At 42.9% G+C, this 15,689-nt stretch overlaps 1 protein-coding gene across 1 annotated transcript; it reads left to right on the top strand.

Moving 5' to 3' along the window:
- Window positions 1–123: 123 nt before the first annotated feature.
- On the top strand, window positions 124–14,718 carry LOC124012485 (F-box only protein 8-like). The gene is made up of 6 exons (XM_046326142.1): window positions 124–404; window positions 5,396–5,793; window positions 7,030–7,156; window positions 7,919–8,037; window positions 8,149–8,345; window positions 11,944–14,718. The coding sequence occupies exons 2-6, from the start codon at window positions 5,405–5,407 to the stop codon at window positions 12,129–12,131; spliced, it is 1,020 nt and encodes a 339-aa protein (XP_046182098.1). The 5' UTR covers window positions 124–404; window positions 5,396–5,404; the 3' UTR covers window positions 12,132–14,718.
- Window positions 14,719–15,689: the final 971 nt, after the last annotated feature.

Genomic DNA, 15,689 nt, shown 5'->3' with positions numbered 1-15,689 from the left:
CTAGAATAATATTTTTTTAAACAAAACAATTGAAAGATTGTGTATATATCATAGTTAAGTAGCATTCACGATCGTTAGATGGATTTACTCAGTTACAGTCACGTCATTTCCACCAATAACAAGCGAAACGTCAAACCAGACAACTGTGCGTGTGAAAAGAGGAGGGAGAAAGGAGGAGTTGAGGAAGCCCTATATTGAGTGATAGGGGCAGATTAGGCCTTATGTCACTTTGTGGGCAGTTTTTCTCTACAACAGCGACGATAGTGGGTATTTTTGGCCAGCATTCAGCGGAGATGGGAACATCTGGTTACCGGTAGAAGACCCAAAACTATTCCCACCGAAGTTGTTTACGTTCTGGACTGTGTATACGTCGCGGCGGCGGTACAATCTTCCATACAATTCAGGTAGGTGGCGCTGGTTACAATGGTCGGTCATTGACAAGACGATGGCTAGTTGGCTTGTAATAATTATATTCAAGAAAGGCGAGGGCTTTATAGGTAAATTTGGCTTGATAGTGAAATTATTATATATCAGCTTCTGAACATAACTTCAATGTTGATGTTGTTTACAGCAAGACACTGAACGTATTTCCAGCCCACTACTGTCTGACTTTGTATGACAGTTTATCCAATTACTGAATTAGGCAAACGTCAACAGACGATGGGGCACATAACTCTAGTGCTTGACAGAGTATGGTCCCTCTTTTCACCAAGAGACAGTTCTTATTACATGACTACGGGTATGTATGAATGTCCTTCTCACTAGCGAAACGTTTGCATTAGTTTTTTAAAGATTGTACATTTAGTAGGCAGCTGATCAGAATGATTTCTCAGAATCTGTATTGTGCGTCACTTTATCGACTGTACACAGACGATTGGGTACAACATTCTCCGTACAGGTAGGCTAAATCAAATCAAATCAAATTTATTTATATAGCCCTTCGTACATCAGCTGATATCTCAAAGTGCTGTACAGAAACCCAGCCTAAAACCCCAAACAGCAAACAATGCAGGTGTAAAAGCACGGTGGCTAGGAAAAACTCCCTAGAAAGGCCAAAACCTAGGAAGAAACCTAGAGAGGAACCGGGCTATGTGGGGTGGCCAGTCCTCTTCTGGCTGTGCCGGGTAGAGATTATAACAGAACATGACCAAGATGTTCAAATGTTCATAAATGACCAGCATGGTCAAATAACAATAAGGCAGAACAGTTGAAACTGGAGCAGCACAGTCAGGTGGACTGGGGACAGCAAGGAGCCATCATGTCAGGTAGTCCTGGGGCACGGTCCTAGGGCTCAGGTCCTCCGAGAGAGAGAAAGAAAGAGAGAATTAGAGAGAGCATATGTGGGGTGGCCAGTCCTCTTCTGACTGTGCCGGGTGGAGATTATAACAGAACGTGGCCAAGATGTTCAAATGTTCATAAATGACCAGCATGGTTGAATAATAGTAAGGCAGAACAGTTGAAACTGGAGCAGGAGCATGGCCAGGTGGACTAGGGATGACCTGTTTTTCCATTACTAATAAGTCAAAAAACCCACTGTAGATAGTTGCTCATTTTAAACTCAAATGATATGTTTGCAACCACCATTTTAAACTCAAATGATATGTTTGCAACCACCAGATTCAGTTAAAACACCCCCAAACCCAACTAATTTGAATGCCCCACCCCATGAACCAACTACCAATTTAGACCAACCATATGCCTGTCCTGTGCATTCCCTATACATCAGTTCAGCCAATGTGATCACACCATACACTGTGCAAGTTTGCTCATTCTACTGAATTATTTGTTCACAAAATGATTAAAATAATTGACTAGCAAGCCAGGCCGTCATAAGTATGACAGTAAGACATCCATCCACATTTGAACAAATGCACCCTTAGGTCAGTTGAACTAATCCGAACAGTTTAGGCTATGTATCTAGACCTAGTCTAGGCCTACATGTCTAGGACCATCTATGACCTACAGTAACCCTCTCACCATATAACCAGTAGACAGACTCGTGTCAACTTTAAAGATGCACATGCAGAAATAGCTCTGCCTTTTCCTGGTTGCTAAAATTCTAATAGTTTTCCTAATTTCTGTTTGTGACAAAATAATCAGTCAGTGTAGAGAATCATTGTACTATCTAAACCGCTGTGAAATATGTTTTCCATACCCAATTTATTTTGTATTTTCAGCTGTTTAAAGTAGAGGTCAACCGATTATGATTTTAACGCCGATGCCGATTATTGGAGGACCAAAAAAGCCCATACTGATTAATCGGCCGATTTAAAAATAAAAAAAATAATAAAATTTTAAAAAATATAGAAAAATTATATATATTTGTAATAACGACAATTAAAATAAGTGTTAATTCAATTTATTATTGTAACTTAATATAAAACATCAATAAAATCAATTTAGCCTCACATAAATAATGAAACATGTTCAATTTGGTTTAAATAATTCAAAAACAAAGTGTTGGAGAAGAAAGTAATATGTGTCATGTAAAAAAGCCATGCCAAACATGCTTCTACTGCATTCGCGTAACAGGCAGATTACTCGTGGAGTGCAATGGTTAGAGCGTTGGACTAGTTAACTGTGCGGTTGCAAGATTGGAACCGCTGAGCTGACAAGGTGAAAATCTGTCGTTCTGCCCCTTAACAAGGCAGTTAACCCACAGTTCCTAGGCAGTCATTGAAAATAAGAATGTATTCTTAACTGACTTGCCTAGTAAAATAAAAGGTATAAAATGTAAAAAATATATACACATTTAATTAAAAAGATAATCGGAACTCGGCGCCCAAAAATACAGATTTCCGATTGTTATGAAAACTTGAAATCGGCCCTAATTAATCGTCCATTCCGATTAATCGGTCGACCCCTAGTTTGAAGCTTGTGTACAAAAGTAAAAGATGCTAAAAAATAAACATAACAGGAATCATGGACATGGCTTACAAAGAACATAACTAGCACTTTTTAGACTTGCTTTCAATGAGACTGACATATCTGGAACACACATTTCTTTGAATTTGGTCAGCTTGCCCAAAAAGTTACATAGTGTAGCATTAAGACATTCCCAAGTGTGTTTTTTGAGCAGCCTACAGTCTTAATGCTCCAGCAGCAAGCAGGGAATGCTGAATAACAAGTGCAATGTAGCGGCGAGAAGCCTAGGTGCATGCCCACATCACATGGGGAACCAGAGAATTGAGAACGTGAGGAATTCCGAGCAGTGGGTAGGCTAAATAGGCTGGAATTGACATTCAGCTGTAGTGACAGGGATGGAAGATTCTAGCTTGATCCCAGATGTGTTTGGGCTGTCTTAACAATCGCCAACTCCTGTGGTGATTGTTAAGATGGCACAAACAAATCTGGGACCAGGCTATGATTCCGCTCTGAACCATTCTAAGATGCTATTACAAGAGAGAAGAGAGTGCCTGTAGTGTAAACTGTCTGACACGTTATTTGTCACATGCCAACTACAACAGGTGTAGTAGACCTTACAGTGAAATGCTTACTCACAAGCTCTATCCGAACTAAGTTAAAGGGGAAACAAATGTGTGACTAAAACACAAGAATTAGAAATTAAGCTACAAACCCACTCACTGAGACTGACTGACAGGGGAGTCGGCGAGAGTTGAATGCATGTCACCTAGCGGGTTAACTGAGGCTACTTCTGGTTTATAAAATAATACCACGTCAATATGTGTTGTGGATGGTGTTTTGAGAGCAGGCTAAATGGTTTAGGCCTTGCCTAAGTTGCACTGTCTTCTGTCTGATGGGGTAACGGTTGAGATGGCTATAAATGGAAGGGGTAAGATAGTCATTCCTGGCCCAAGGATTATAAGGGTAAAGGTGGAGATGGCAGGCTTGATGCATATAGCAACTATACTGAACCAAAATAGCAACATGTAAATTGTTGGTCCCATGTTTCATGAGCTGAAATAAAAGATCCCAGACATTTTCCATCTGCACAAAAAGCTTATTTCTCTTCAATTTTGTGCACAAATGTATTTACATCCCTGTTAGTGAGCATTTATCCTTTGCCAAGATAATCCATCCACCTGACAGATGTGGCATGTCAAGAAGATGATTAAACAGCATGATCATTACACAGGTACACCTTGTGCTTCGGACAATAAAAGGCCATTCTACAATGTGCAGTTTAGTCACAACACAATGACACAGATGTCTCAAGTTTTGAGGGAGCTTGCAATTGGCATGCTGACTGCAGGAATATCCACCAGAGTTTTTGTCAGAGAATTTAATGTTATTTTCTGTACCTCAAACGTTGTTTTAGAGAATTTGGCAGTACGTCCATCCGGCCTCACAACCGCAGACCACGTGTAACCACGCCAGCCCAGGACCTCCAGATCCAGGCTTCTTCACCTGCGGGATTGAAACTTTGGAGTGTTTCTGTCTGTAATAGAGCCCTTTTGTGGGGAAAAACATATTCTGATTGGCCTGTGCCCCCCCCTAAGCCCACAAATGGCTGCACTGCTGCCCAATCATGTGAAATCCGTAGATTAGGGCCTAATTTATTTAAATTTGACTAATTTCATTATGAACTGTAACTCAGTAAAATCGTTAATTGTTGCATTTTTATATTTTTGTTCAGTATATTTCGAAATGGCTTGTTGTGTAAAGTCACATTAGAATCTGCCTTGACCCCTTACAGAGACTGTTCCAGAGTGCACTTTCAGGAAGCAATTGCTTTGATTTGATCGGGCTAATGTATGCGAGATGACCCATGAAAGTAGAGGCAATCGTTGAGATGTTTCTGCGGACAAACAGCTAGGGTCTGAATCCAGATTAAATTAACCCGTCACGGATGTTTCTCTATTTTGTGACAACCGCTGAGCCCTTCAGTGACTCAGCATAGCTATCTTGGAGTTCGCCTGCTATGCCTACCATCAGCTGTTACCGTGCCAGTGACTAAATTAACCAGGAATTCATCCAGCTGCCCAAACATTTAAACAAGGTAGAACGATGGCCTCCGTTTTACATTGGATTGTTAAAATAGGACTTTGGATCACTCAAATGTAATTATAAAGCCCTTTTTACATCAGCAGATGTCACAGAGGGCTATACAGAAACCCAGCCTAAAACCCCAAACGGCAAGCAATGCAGATGTAGGTGCACAGAAAAAAACTCCCTAGAAAGGCAGGAACCTAGGAAGAAACCTAGAGAGGAATCAGGCTCTGAGGGGTGGCCACTCCTCTTCTGGCTGTGCCGGGTGGAGATTATAAGAGTACATGGCTATTTAAGACCAGATTGGATGGCCAGGAAATTCCCAATTTAATGCCTAGTAACTAGACCACTGAGCTACTTCTGTTTGATATTCCTCCTGAGGGAACCTATTCCCAATGTGACACATGCAGACTGTGCTGCCTGTGTTGTCTTGCCTATACACCAGATCCTGCAGATGGGTCAGGGCCTGTGGAGGGTGGCCAGGAACCAGCAGCTGCAGCAGGAGTACGGAGAGCACTGGGATGCTGGACCTGGCCTTGACGGAGATCCCCAGGATTTGGTGATGGAGATGGGGGTTAACCCAGGCCAGGCTCCCCCCTTCCCCGGGGTGGGTGACCTGCCACCTCACCCCCACCCGCGGCGCCACCCCCAGCACTGCCAAGGGGCAGACATCTACCAGCTGCTACGTGCCCGCCGGGGGAAGGAGCAGCAGGGTTTTATAGACCTGGAGATGCTTCCTCCAGAGCTCAGCATCACCATCCTGTCCTACCTGAACGCTACAGACCTCTGTCTGGCATCCTGCGTGTGGCAGGACCTGGGCCACGACGAGTACCTCTGGCAGGGGTGAGTAGTAGACTGACAGGGTCTGTGGAATGGAGGCAGGGGTGAGTAGTAGACTGACAGGGTCTGTGGAATGGAGGCAGGGGTGAGTAGTAGACTGACAGGGTCTGTGGAATGGAGGCAGGGGTGAGTAGTAGACTGACAGGGTCTGTGGAATGGAGGCAGGGGTGAGTAGTAGACTGACTGGGTCTGTGGAATGGAGGCAGGGGTGAGTAGTAGACTGACAGGGTCTGTGGAATGGAGGCAGGGGTGAGTAGTAGACTGACAGGGTCTGTGGAATGGAGGCAGGGGTGAGTAGTAGACTGACAGGGTCTGTGGAATGGAGGCAGGGGTGAGTAGTAGACTGACAGGGTCTGTGGAATGGAGGCAGGGGTGAGTAGTAGACTGACAGGGTCTGTGGAATGGAGGCAGGGGTGAGTAGTAGACTGACAGGGTCTGTGGAATGGAGGCAGGGGTGAGTAGTAGACTGACAGGGTCTGTGGAATGGAGGCAGGGGTGAGTAGTAGACTGACTGGGTCTGTGGAAGGGAGGCAGGGGTGAGTAGTAGACTGACTGGGTCTGTGGAAGGGAGGCAGGGGTGAGTAGTAGACTGACTGGGTCTGTGGAAGGGAGGCAGGGGTGAGTAGTAGACTGACTGGGTCTGTGGAAGGGAGGTAGGTGTGAGTAGTAGACTGACTGGGTCTGTGGAAGGGAGGCAGGGGTGAGTAGTAGACTGACTGGGTCTGTGGAAGGGAGGCAGGGGTGAGTAGTAGACTGACTGGGTCTGTGGAAGGGAGGTAGGTGTGAGTAGTAGACTGACTGGGTCTGTGGAAGGGAGGCAGGGGTGAGTAAAGTTAGCGGGTGTTCAGAATGAATTATTCAAAACTAATATCACTAATTGGTATTTTGACCAAATAAGATCAGCTTTTAAAAAAAAGTGAAAAGTTCTGATGTTATTGGTCAAAGACCAATTATTGGACAAAATATCAGAATCGGGCTCCTTGTGTGAACGCAGCCAATGAGAAGTGTGCTGCAGGACAGGACCTGATACACCATTACAGATTCATCGATGTTTTTAATTGTCCACAAATGATTCAAATGGTGCTTGCCACAAGTAGGTGTAACATGTACCAGGTTGTGTCTTTAATGGTTCAAAGAGTTGATTGGGTGATCATGTTTCTAATCGCAGTCCTCCCTCTTTCTCTGTCGCTCGCTTGTTCCCTGACTTGCTCTCTCTTTCTCTCTCTGGCTGTGCCCTAGTTTGTGTAAGTCCACATGGGGTCACTGTTCCATCTACAATAGAAGGCTTCCCTATGGCTTCTCATATAGAAGACTCTACATGATGCTAGATGAAGGCAGTCTGACGTTCAACGCTAATCATCAGGAGGTAAGTCATCTCTTTTTCATCTTTATCCCCAATACCTCATCCACCTTTTTAAAGCACCACTTCCTCACTGAAACTCTCCGGTTTCCCAGACGTAGATAAAGCCGGCTTAATCTGTTTCCGGGAAATTGTTCAATATATATATGTATATGTATGTGTGTGTATGTATGTGTGTATGTATATATATGAAACTAAACACGGATTTTCACCTTGTGTGTCCAATTCTTGTTGTAATAAGCCCTTAAATCTGGAATCCTTAATGGTGAAACATATATATATATATATATATGTGTGTGTGTATATATTTATATGAGCCAATTAGCTTTTTTTCACTACGTTATTGATTCTTGATTTTTTTGACCACAAAAAAAATATGATTTAGAAATAGTGAGTACACATTGAACCCACCACACTTTACACATCAAACCCAACACACTTCAGCCCACCTTGAAGACAAATGACTACCAGCTAAATTACTTGTTTACTGCCGATGCATACATTCTGAAAGACATCAGCCTTGAAGGTCACTGCAGGTCAAAGCCTGGTTCCCGAGAATCTGTGGAACATTCTAATGGCGTTATTTGGTCTGTCTGTATCGCTAAGTGGATTAGGCTGACTATGGCCAGCCACTTAAAGGGCATGTGATAGCTGTGTGATAGACTGAAATGGTGCTGGGTCTCTACTCTCCCCCTCTAATCCCTCTTTCTCTCTGTGTGTGTTTCATATTGACTCTCTCTTTCTCCCCCCCCCTTCCCCCCCCAATAGGGTATCAGTTACTTCATGTCCAAAGGCATACTGGTGGACCACCCCAAGGAGCTGGCCAAGTTCATCTTCTGCACTCGCACGCTCAACTGGAAGATGCTGAGGGTATACCTAGATGAGAGGTGAGTTTTCTTCATCGAATTCTCACTGGGCTTTCTCAAATTCTCACTGGGCTTTTCTCGATTTCTCACTGGACTTTTTTCAAATTCTTATTGGCTTGTCTCTAATTGCAGGAGAGATGTGTTGGACGAGCTGGTCACGCTGCACAACTTCAGTAACCAGTTCCTGCCTAACGCACTGAGGGACTTCTTCAGGCACATCCACGCCCCAGAGGAGAGGGGCGAATATCTGGAGACACTCATCACCAAGTTCTCCCACCGCTTCTGTGCCTGCAACCCTGTCCTGGTCCGGGATGTGGGTCTCAGCCCAGGTCAGTGCACTGCAGGGAGTTGCAGTTCTAATCTTCAGGGTGTTTAGGGAAGTCGGATGAGTGGAGGAAATTGTAGTTCTGGTGCGTGTTATGTTAATTCAGCCTATGTGAGCAGAGGGAGTTGTAGGTCTACAGGATGTTTAGTGGGTTAGTGGGGGGGAATTGTAGTAATAAATTAATTCATGGGAATTGTAGACCTGACAGGTGTTGAGTTAGAGGCAAGATGTGTGTGGGTGCTGCAATGTTTGTTTTTCTTTTTTTGCCGATGATCTAGCTGTCTGTCCGCGCTATAGAGTGCTATATCGGTCTGCTAGTATAGGACTAGTAAAGGCCCAGCGCACTAATTTTGTAAGAGAAATGTATATTTTTATATAAACATATATGGGCCTCCTGAGTGGCACAGCGGTCTAAGGCCCTGCATCGCAGTGCTAGATATGTCACTATAGACCCGGGTTCGGTCCCGGGCTGTATCACAACCGGCCGTGATCGGGAGTCCCATTTGGCGGCAAACAATTGTCCCAGTGTCGTCCGGGTTAGGGGAGGTGACTTTAATTGGCTCATCGCACTCTAGCGACTCCTTGTGGCGGGCCAGGTGCCTGCAGGCTGACTCCGGTCGTCAGTTGAACGGTGTTTCCTCTGACACATTGGTGCGGCTGGCTTCCAGGTTAAGGGGCCATGAGTTAAGAAGTGCGGTTAGGTGGGTCATGTTTCGGAGGACGCATGACTCGACCTTCGCCTCCCGAGCCCGTTGGAGAGTTGCAGCGACGAGAGAAGATTGTAATTGGGGAGAAAAAGGGTGTAAAATACAAAAATGTATACAGTCAGATCATACATTTTTGGCCATTGACCATGTTGTTATTATTGTTTTAGCTGTCTTCCACAGCATATTGGAGTTAAAATGAAAGAATGAATATGAGCTTTAATTTGAGGGTATTTCCATCCAAATCAGGTGAATGGAATTACAGCACTTTGTGCCCCCCCCCCATTTTAAGGGACCAAAAGTAATTGGACAATATTGGCTGCTCGGCTGTTCCATGGCCAGGTGTGTGTTATTCCCTCATTAGTTAATTTACAGGAAAGCAGATAAAAGGTATAACGTTGATTTCAAGTGTGGCATTTGCATTTGGAATCTGTTGCTGTTAACCCTCAATATGAAATCCGAAGAGCTGTCCTTGCCATTGAAGGAAGACATCATTAGGCATGAAAAATCAAAACAAACCCATCAGTAACATTAGGTGTGGCCAAATCAACTATTTGGTACAATCTTGGAAAGAAAGAATGCTCAGGAAAACCAAAAGGTCCGGAAGATCACTGAAAACAACTGTGGTGGATGACAGAATTCATTCCCTGGTGAAGAAAACCCCTTTTCACAACAGTTGTCCAGATCAAGAACACCCTCCAGGAGGCAGGCGTATCTGTGTCAGAGTCAACAATCAAGAGAAGACTTCACCAGAGTAAATACAGAGGGTTTACCACAAGATGTAAACCATTGGTAAGCCTCAAACAGGAACACTGCTTTAGAGTTTGCCAAAAAAAAAAACATTTTGAAAAAGCCTGTACATTTCTGGAACAACATGCTATGGACAGATGAGACAAAGATCAAATCGTACCAGAATGATTAGAAGCGTATGGAGAAGGGAAGGAACTGCTCGTGATCCGACGTATACCACCTCATCTGTGAAGCATGGTGGAGGTCGTGTTATGGCGTGGGTATGTATTGCTGATTTCCTTGTATCTATTGATGTGACTGCTGACAAAAGCAGCAGGATGAATTCTGAAGTGTTTACGGCTATATTATCTGCTCAGATTCAGCCAAATGCTACAAAACTCATTGGAGGGTGTTTCACAGTGGAGAGGGACATTGACCCGAAGCATATTGCGAAAGCAACCCAATACTTTTTTACGGCAAAGAAGTGGAATGTTCTGCAATAACCAAGTCAATCACCTGACCTGAATCGAATTTGAGAATGCATTTCACTTCCTGAAGGCAAAACTCCCCAAGAACAAGCAGGAACTGAAGACTGCTGCAGTAAAGGCCTGGCAGAGCATCACCAGGGAAGAAACCCAGCATCTGGTGATGTCTATGGGTTCCAGACTTCATGCAGTTGTTGACTGCAAAGGATTTGTGACTGCAAAGGATTTGTAACCAAGTATTAACTCATTTAATTTGATTGTAAGTTTGGCCAAGTATGTACAAAAAATGTTTGTAATTCCTAAATGGTTCATACAATAATTTTTACAAAACCGTTAAATTTAAGGATAAATCTACACTTGAAGCACATCTTGATTGTTTGTCTATATTTTTACTATTTTCTACATAGTGAAGACATCAAAACTATGAAATGGCACGTGGAATCATGTAGTAACCGAAAAAGTGTTGAACAGATAAATATATTTGAGATTCTTCGAAGTAGCCACTCCACAATCACCCGACCTCAACCCAAGTGAGATGGTTTGGGCTGAGTGGGGCCGCAGTGACAGATGGATTCAACCAGTCTAGACGTAGGTCTGCTTTAGAGGACCGAGCCCTAGAAGACCCAAGTACTGTAAAGGCCCTTTACTCCACTAGGAGCTAAAAGGAATAGGTGATGTCACTGTAAACACCTGACACCATGCGTCTGTCTGGTCTTGTCTTGTCGACAGTGCCTGCAACCACCTGCCAGTTTCTGCCACAGTCGAACAACTCCTAACTCGGGGTTCACGCTCATCAAATCCCACAGGCTTTAGGTCTTCTCTCGTCTGTTGATCTCCCCACAATGCCTCTGGAATTTACAAAGGGCTCTGATGTTGCACTTGCCCCAAGTTGTCCTGTCCTTGTTGCATGATTCAGATGTGTGAGAAATCTTTGTACTAACACTGTCATTGGTCCCTAAAGCCACAATAATCCCACGGGTTTAAAGTGTTTGGCTGGAGCGCTGCCCTCACTCTCCTATCACAGAACGGCGTTGTAATAACATCTGGCGCGGTTCTCGGCCGCTCTGCGTCGTCCTGGAGGAGAAGCCGGCTGATTTATTATAAACTTACTGGCGATAGAATTGGCAGAGCAGTAAAGGAGGAGTGGAGATGTACGCTCTCACACTTTCTCTCGCTCTCTCCCACTCTAAAGAGACCCCCTGTTCAACCCCTCTTAGTCTGCCCAGAACCAGGGCTGATACCCACACTGTAAGGTCTGAGAATATGAGTAGACACGTCTCTTTCCTTCCCTGTTATGTGTCCTGTAAAGGAATAGTATTCACGTCATTATGAAGCTATTTTTCTTTATTTGCCCTTCTCTTGTTCTGATGCTCTTTTCTGGTCTTCCCTTCGCTCTTTCTCCCTGTCGTCTATTCTTAAACTCCACCCACCTTCTCAGCCAAGTGATGACCACACAATGAACAGAGAAAGTATTGCTGGACTGAGAAAGACAACTAAAACATTGGGGCTGGCTAATATACTGAATACATGTATATTACTAAGCAAGATAACATTTACTGGCCCAACTCTCTTAACCGCTAGGCTAGCTGCCACCTCACAGATCCATATACAACTTTATCGTCATTGGATGCTTGTTGCTGGGACTTGTTTGACCTCTCACATTCTGTCCATCTCTCCTCTCCAGATGCGGTGTATGTGCTCTGCTACTCGCTCATCCTGCTGTCTATAGACTTGACCAGCCCGCACGTCAAGAACAAGATGTCCAAACGCGAGTTCATCCGCAACACGCGCCACGCTGCCCAGAACATCAGCGAGGACTTTGTCGGCCATCTTTACGACAACATCTATCTCATCGGCCACGTGGCGGCCTAACCGGGAAGTGACAAGGAGTGGAAGTCGGTGAATACATGAACCGGTGATTGCACTGATGCAAGATACTACTTTGGACAATAGTTGTTGCTGGTCATTCTTAATATAGGGTCCTGTACTGCTAGCAATGATGCTTGTTTCCATACTGGGTGGGAGGCGATCTCTTCTCCGGCTGTAGAGCCAATGGAGACCAAGTAGCGTAGCGATTTGGCCCGCCCACATGAAGTGACATCTTAAGGTGTGAGATATAGCCTCAGACAGGCTAGACGTATATTCAGCACACAAGTAGCATACGACAATATAACCAACTACTTCCAGCTTAACCACGCAGAAGTGTAGCTCCAGTATGTTAACGAAGTCAAGAAGAAGTTAAACATATGCTATGAACAAGGACTGAATATTATTACAGCAACAATTAGCAGTTGTGGTTCACATTATACTCTGTTTTTGTTTTGTGAATTACTCTTGAGTTTTGAGTTTAATATTCTGGCTTTCTTTTTTAAATTAATGTTTTTGTTGGAATGTTTTTTACAATTAGAGGAACTTAAAAGAATGACTAATGGGCTGGTAGAAACTCCACTGCATTTTTGTCCTTAACTTTGTAAACTGGATTAAATTGGATGGAATGAATGAATTTCCAAGAGGCACAACAATAATTAATCCACAACAATAATTAATCCAACCACATTTACAACATGGAATCCTTTTATTTTTATCAGAGTACTTCAAAGGACTATTTGCGTCCATTCCAAAGTATTTTATGAGTTGTAAAGTAATCGCCATGGGTCATACTCTGAATTGATGTATGTGGATGAGTAGGATGTCCATGGGAATCTCAGAGCATCCAATTTTGAGTTTGTAATGTGAACTCTCATCTGCATGCATCTCGGCTGGGTCGTATTAATTGTGTGCAAAATTGAAAACGTTTTTCGCCTACAGAAGACGAAAATAAATGTTTCTTATTGGACAAGTCCAATTTTGTTTCTCAATGTTGCAATCCATTTTATTCTATTTGGTGCCTAATGAACACACCACTGGTAATACAGCTATTGATTGTTGATGGAAAAATAGGTGTCAAAGTTGAGGACAATTGTTCAGTGAATTTTTACCTCGGCCCAAGCTGGGATAGGTAATGTTGGTAAATGAAGGTATCTATGTTACTTTATCCTTTTGTGTTGACAAGCATTCTACCCCTTCAAAACAGGCTGAATCCCAAATGACATCCTATTGCCTATGTGTTGCACTACAGTTGAACAGGACCCATAGGGCTCGTGTCATAAGCAGTGCACTATATAGGGAAAAGGGTGGCATTTGGGACACATTCCGGCACTGACTCTATCACAGATGCCTGTGTTTACACAGGCAGCCCAATTCTGATGTTTTTTTTCCACTCATTGGTCTTTTGACCAATCAAATCTGATCTTTTCACGTCCAGATCTGATTGGTCAAAAGACCAATTAGTGAAGAAAAAGATCAGAATTGGGCTGCCTGTGTAAACAGCATAAGTGACACCACAGATATGAACGTTAATCTTTCCCACCATCCTTTGCGGACAACATTTATCTTGTGATTTGTTTTATGTGTGTGACTCTGGACTGATGCCCCTTATCATGTGTAAATCTTCCTGTCAATCTCTTATCTATTCTATGACTGCAACGTCACTCTTTCTCTCCCAACCTCTTCCCAGTGACTCGAAGGGCTTGATTCTATTTGCTACAAATGTCCAGAAATATGTAATATAGATCAGACATACCTCTGATATGTAGAATAAGGAATCAAGTCCGCTCTATTCGTGACATTTCTTTATGCAGTGTTCAGTATTGCACGTGACCCAGGACTACCAGATTGTTTCTTTTAATGATTACTAACTAGTGAGCACTTTAACCAGGGGGTGTTTTCTCTCCACACTGCTGTCTTCTGATTCATATATAAATATATATCACACTATTTAGTTTTCACATATCTGAAGGACTGTTTGTTTTCTATCTGTTGTCTTAGCCATGCAGTCTTTATTATTAGTTCTAGTGCCAATAAACAAAATGTTGAAAATGACAACCACACTGACATGTGAACCTGAGCAGAATAACAACTGTGGTAAATGTTTGCATACAATTGATTAAACCCCAGATTTGATTTGCACATGTATATATTTAAGTGTAGAGATTTATATAAGAAACATTTTATTTTGACATATTTGAACAGATGTTTTTTTCCCATAAGTAGACCTGTTTATGCACTGACATTTTGTATGAGCACTGGACTGCATGCAGAGAACTGAGTCTTTGCACAGTTCATGTTCTCCACTTCCATGATAAATTTAAGTGATTTTGAGATTATTATTGTAATATTTATGAAATGTTAATTACACTTAGTTTAACAGCAGCAAATGACAGTACAGACTTTTCCTTTTCTTCAATTCCGTGTACTTTTTTAGTTTCCTGTGTGGATTTATGGATTGAGATTTTTATGGACAATTCCCTTTTCAACAGCCTAAAAAAAAAACATTTACATCTGAGATGGGTTGCTGAATGACAACACTGGAAATAAAACCTGTCTAGATTGTATACAAATTAAACTCTGAGAAAATATTCCCCTTGTGTTGAGCTGTGACTATTTCTACAGTGATCATAATGTTTTTATATATTCAAGATCGTGACCATTACTGATTCGCCCTTCGACTCGACTATGTACACTATATTTACGAATTAAGTCACCTATATACACCTCTCGAAACGACCAAACCCCATTTTCAAAGCTCCAATCCATAGTGTATATATTAACCATAGAGTTCATCTGAGCCTGTCAGTGTATAGATAGACAGGAGTAAATCGACTCCAGACACAACATGACCCTCGACCTCTAGCGGAGTGTGCTTTATGTGCTGTAAATGAAAAGGGAGAGCATCACAGGGGCCGTCAGCAGAGAGATACAGGGCCCTTGGAGCTGCATGGGAGAGGGGTCAATCTGAGAAAGTTTAGAGAGTGGTGATGCAATGTGTACCCTGACCCCTTTTTAGCTCTCCATAGCGCAGGGAGACAAGGTACCATGTCAAGGAGGGAGAATATATAACTCAACTTTATCTGTCTTCCTCAAAGACTCCTTTCAGGGCCTACGAAAAAAAACATAGCAATGCCAAATACTAAGCTAAATTGGATGGAGAACTGAAATGGTTCATGATTGAATGGTTGGTAACCTACTTTAGATGACACGATCCATTGGCTTAATCATTCATTTAGTACCAGCTTTTTCAGTAAAACACATGTTCGTACTAATTAACATATGATTAATAGCCTGCCTATCATTGTTGCAACAACCACGGGGTTATTCTACATTGAGGACCTATAACTACAACTGTGCCAAAAGGAGCTCCGAGCTCCATTACTCGTATTATATAAAAGTTTTAAAAATTACTTTCTGATAAGGCAGATTCTTAACTTGAGTAAAGCGAGAACGCACGAGTTGACCCTGTAAATCAGTCGATGAAGATTTGTGCCAAACAATCGATTATGCGCATAGGGAGGAAGGATGGGACATAAGATATACAAATAAGGATTACAGTTA

This window comes from Oncorhynchus gorbuscha, linkage group LG24 (genome assembly GCF_021184085.1).
Source record: "Oncorhynchus gorbuscha isolate QuinsamMale2020 ecotype Even-year linkage group LG24, OgorEven_v1.0, whole genome shotgun sequence".
Classification (NCBI taxonomy): Eukaryota; Metazoa; Chordata; class Actinopteri; order Salmoniformes; family Salmonidae; genus Oncorhynchus; species Oncorhynchus gorbuscha.
Note: the sequence above shows the minus strand (reverse complement) of the source record. Positions and strands in the feature narration are given on the sequence as shown.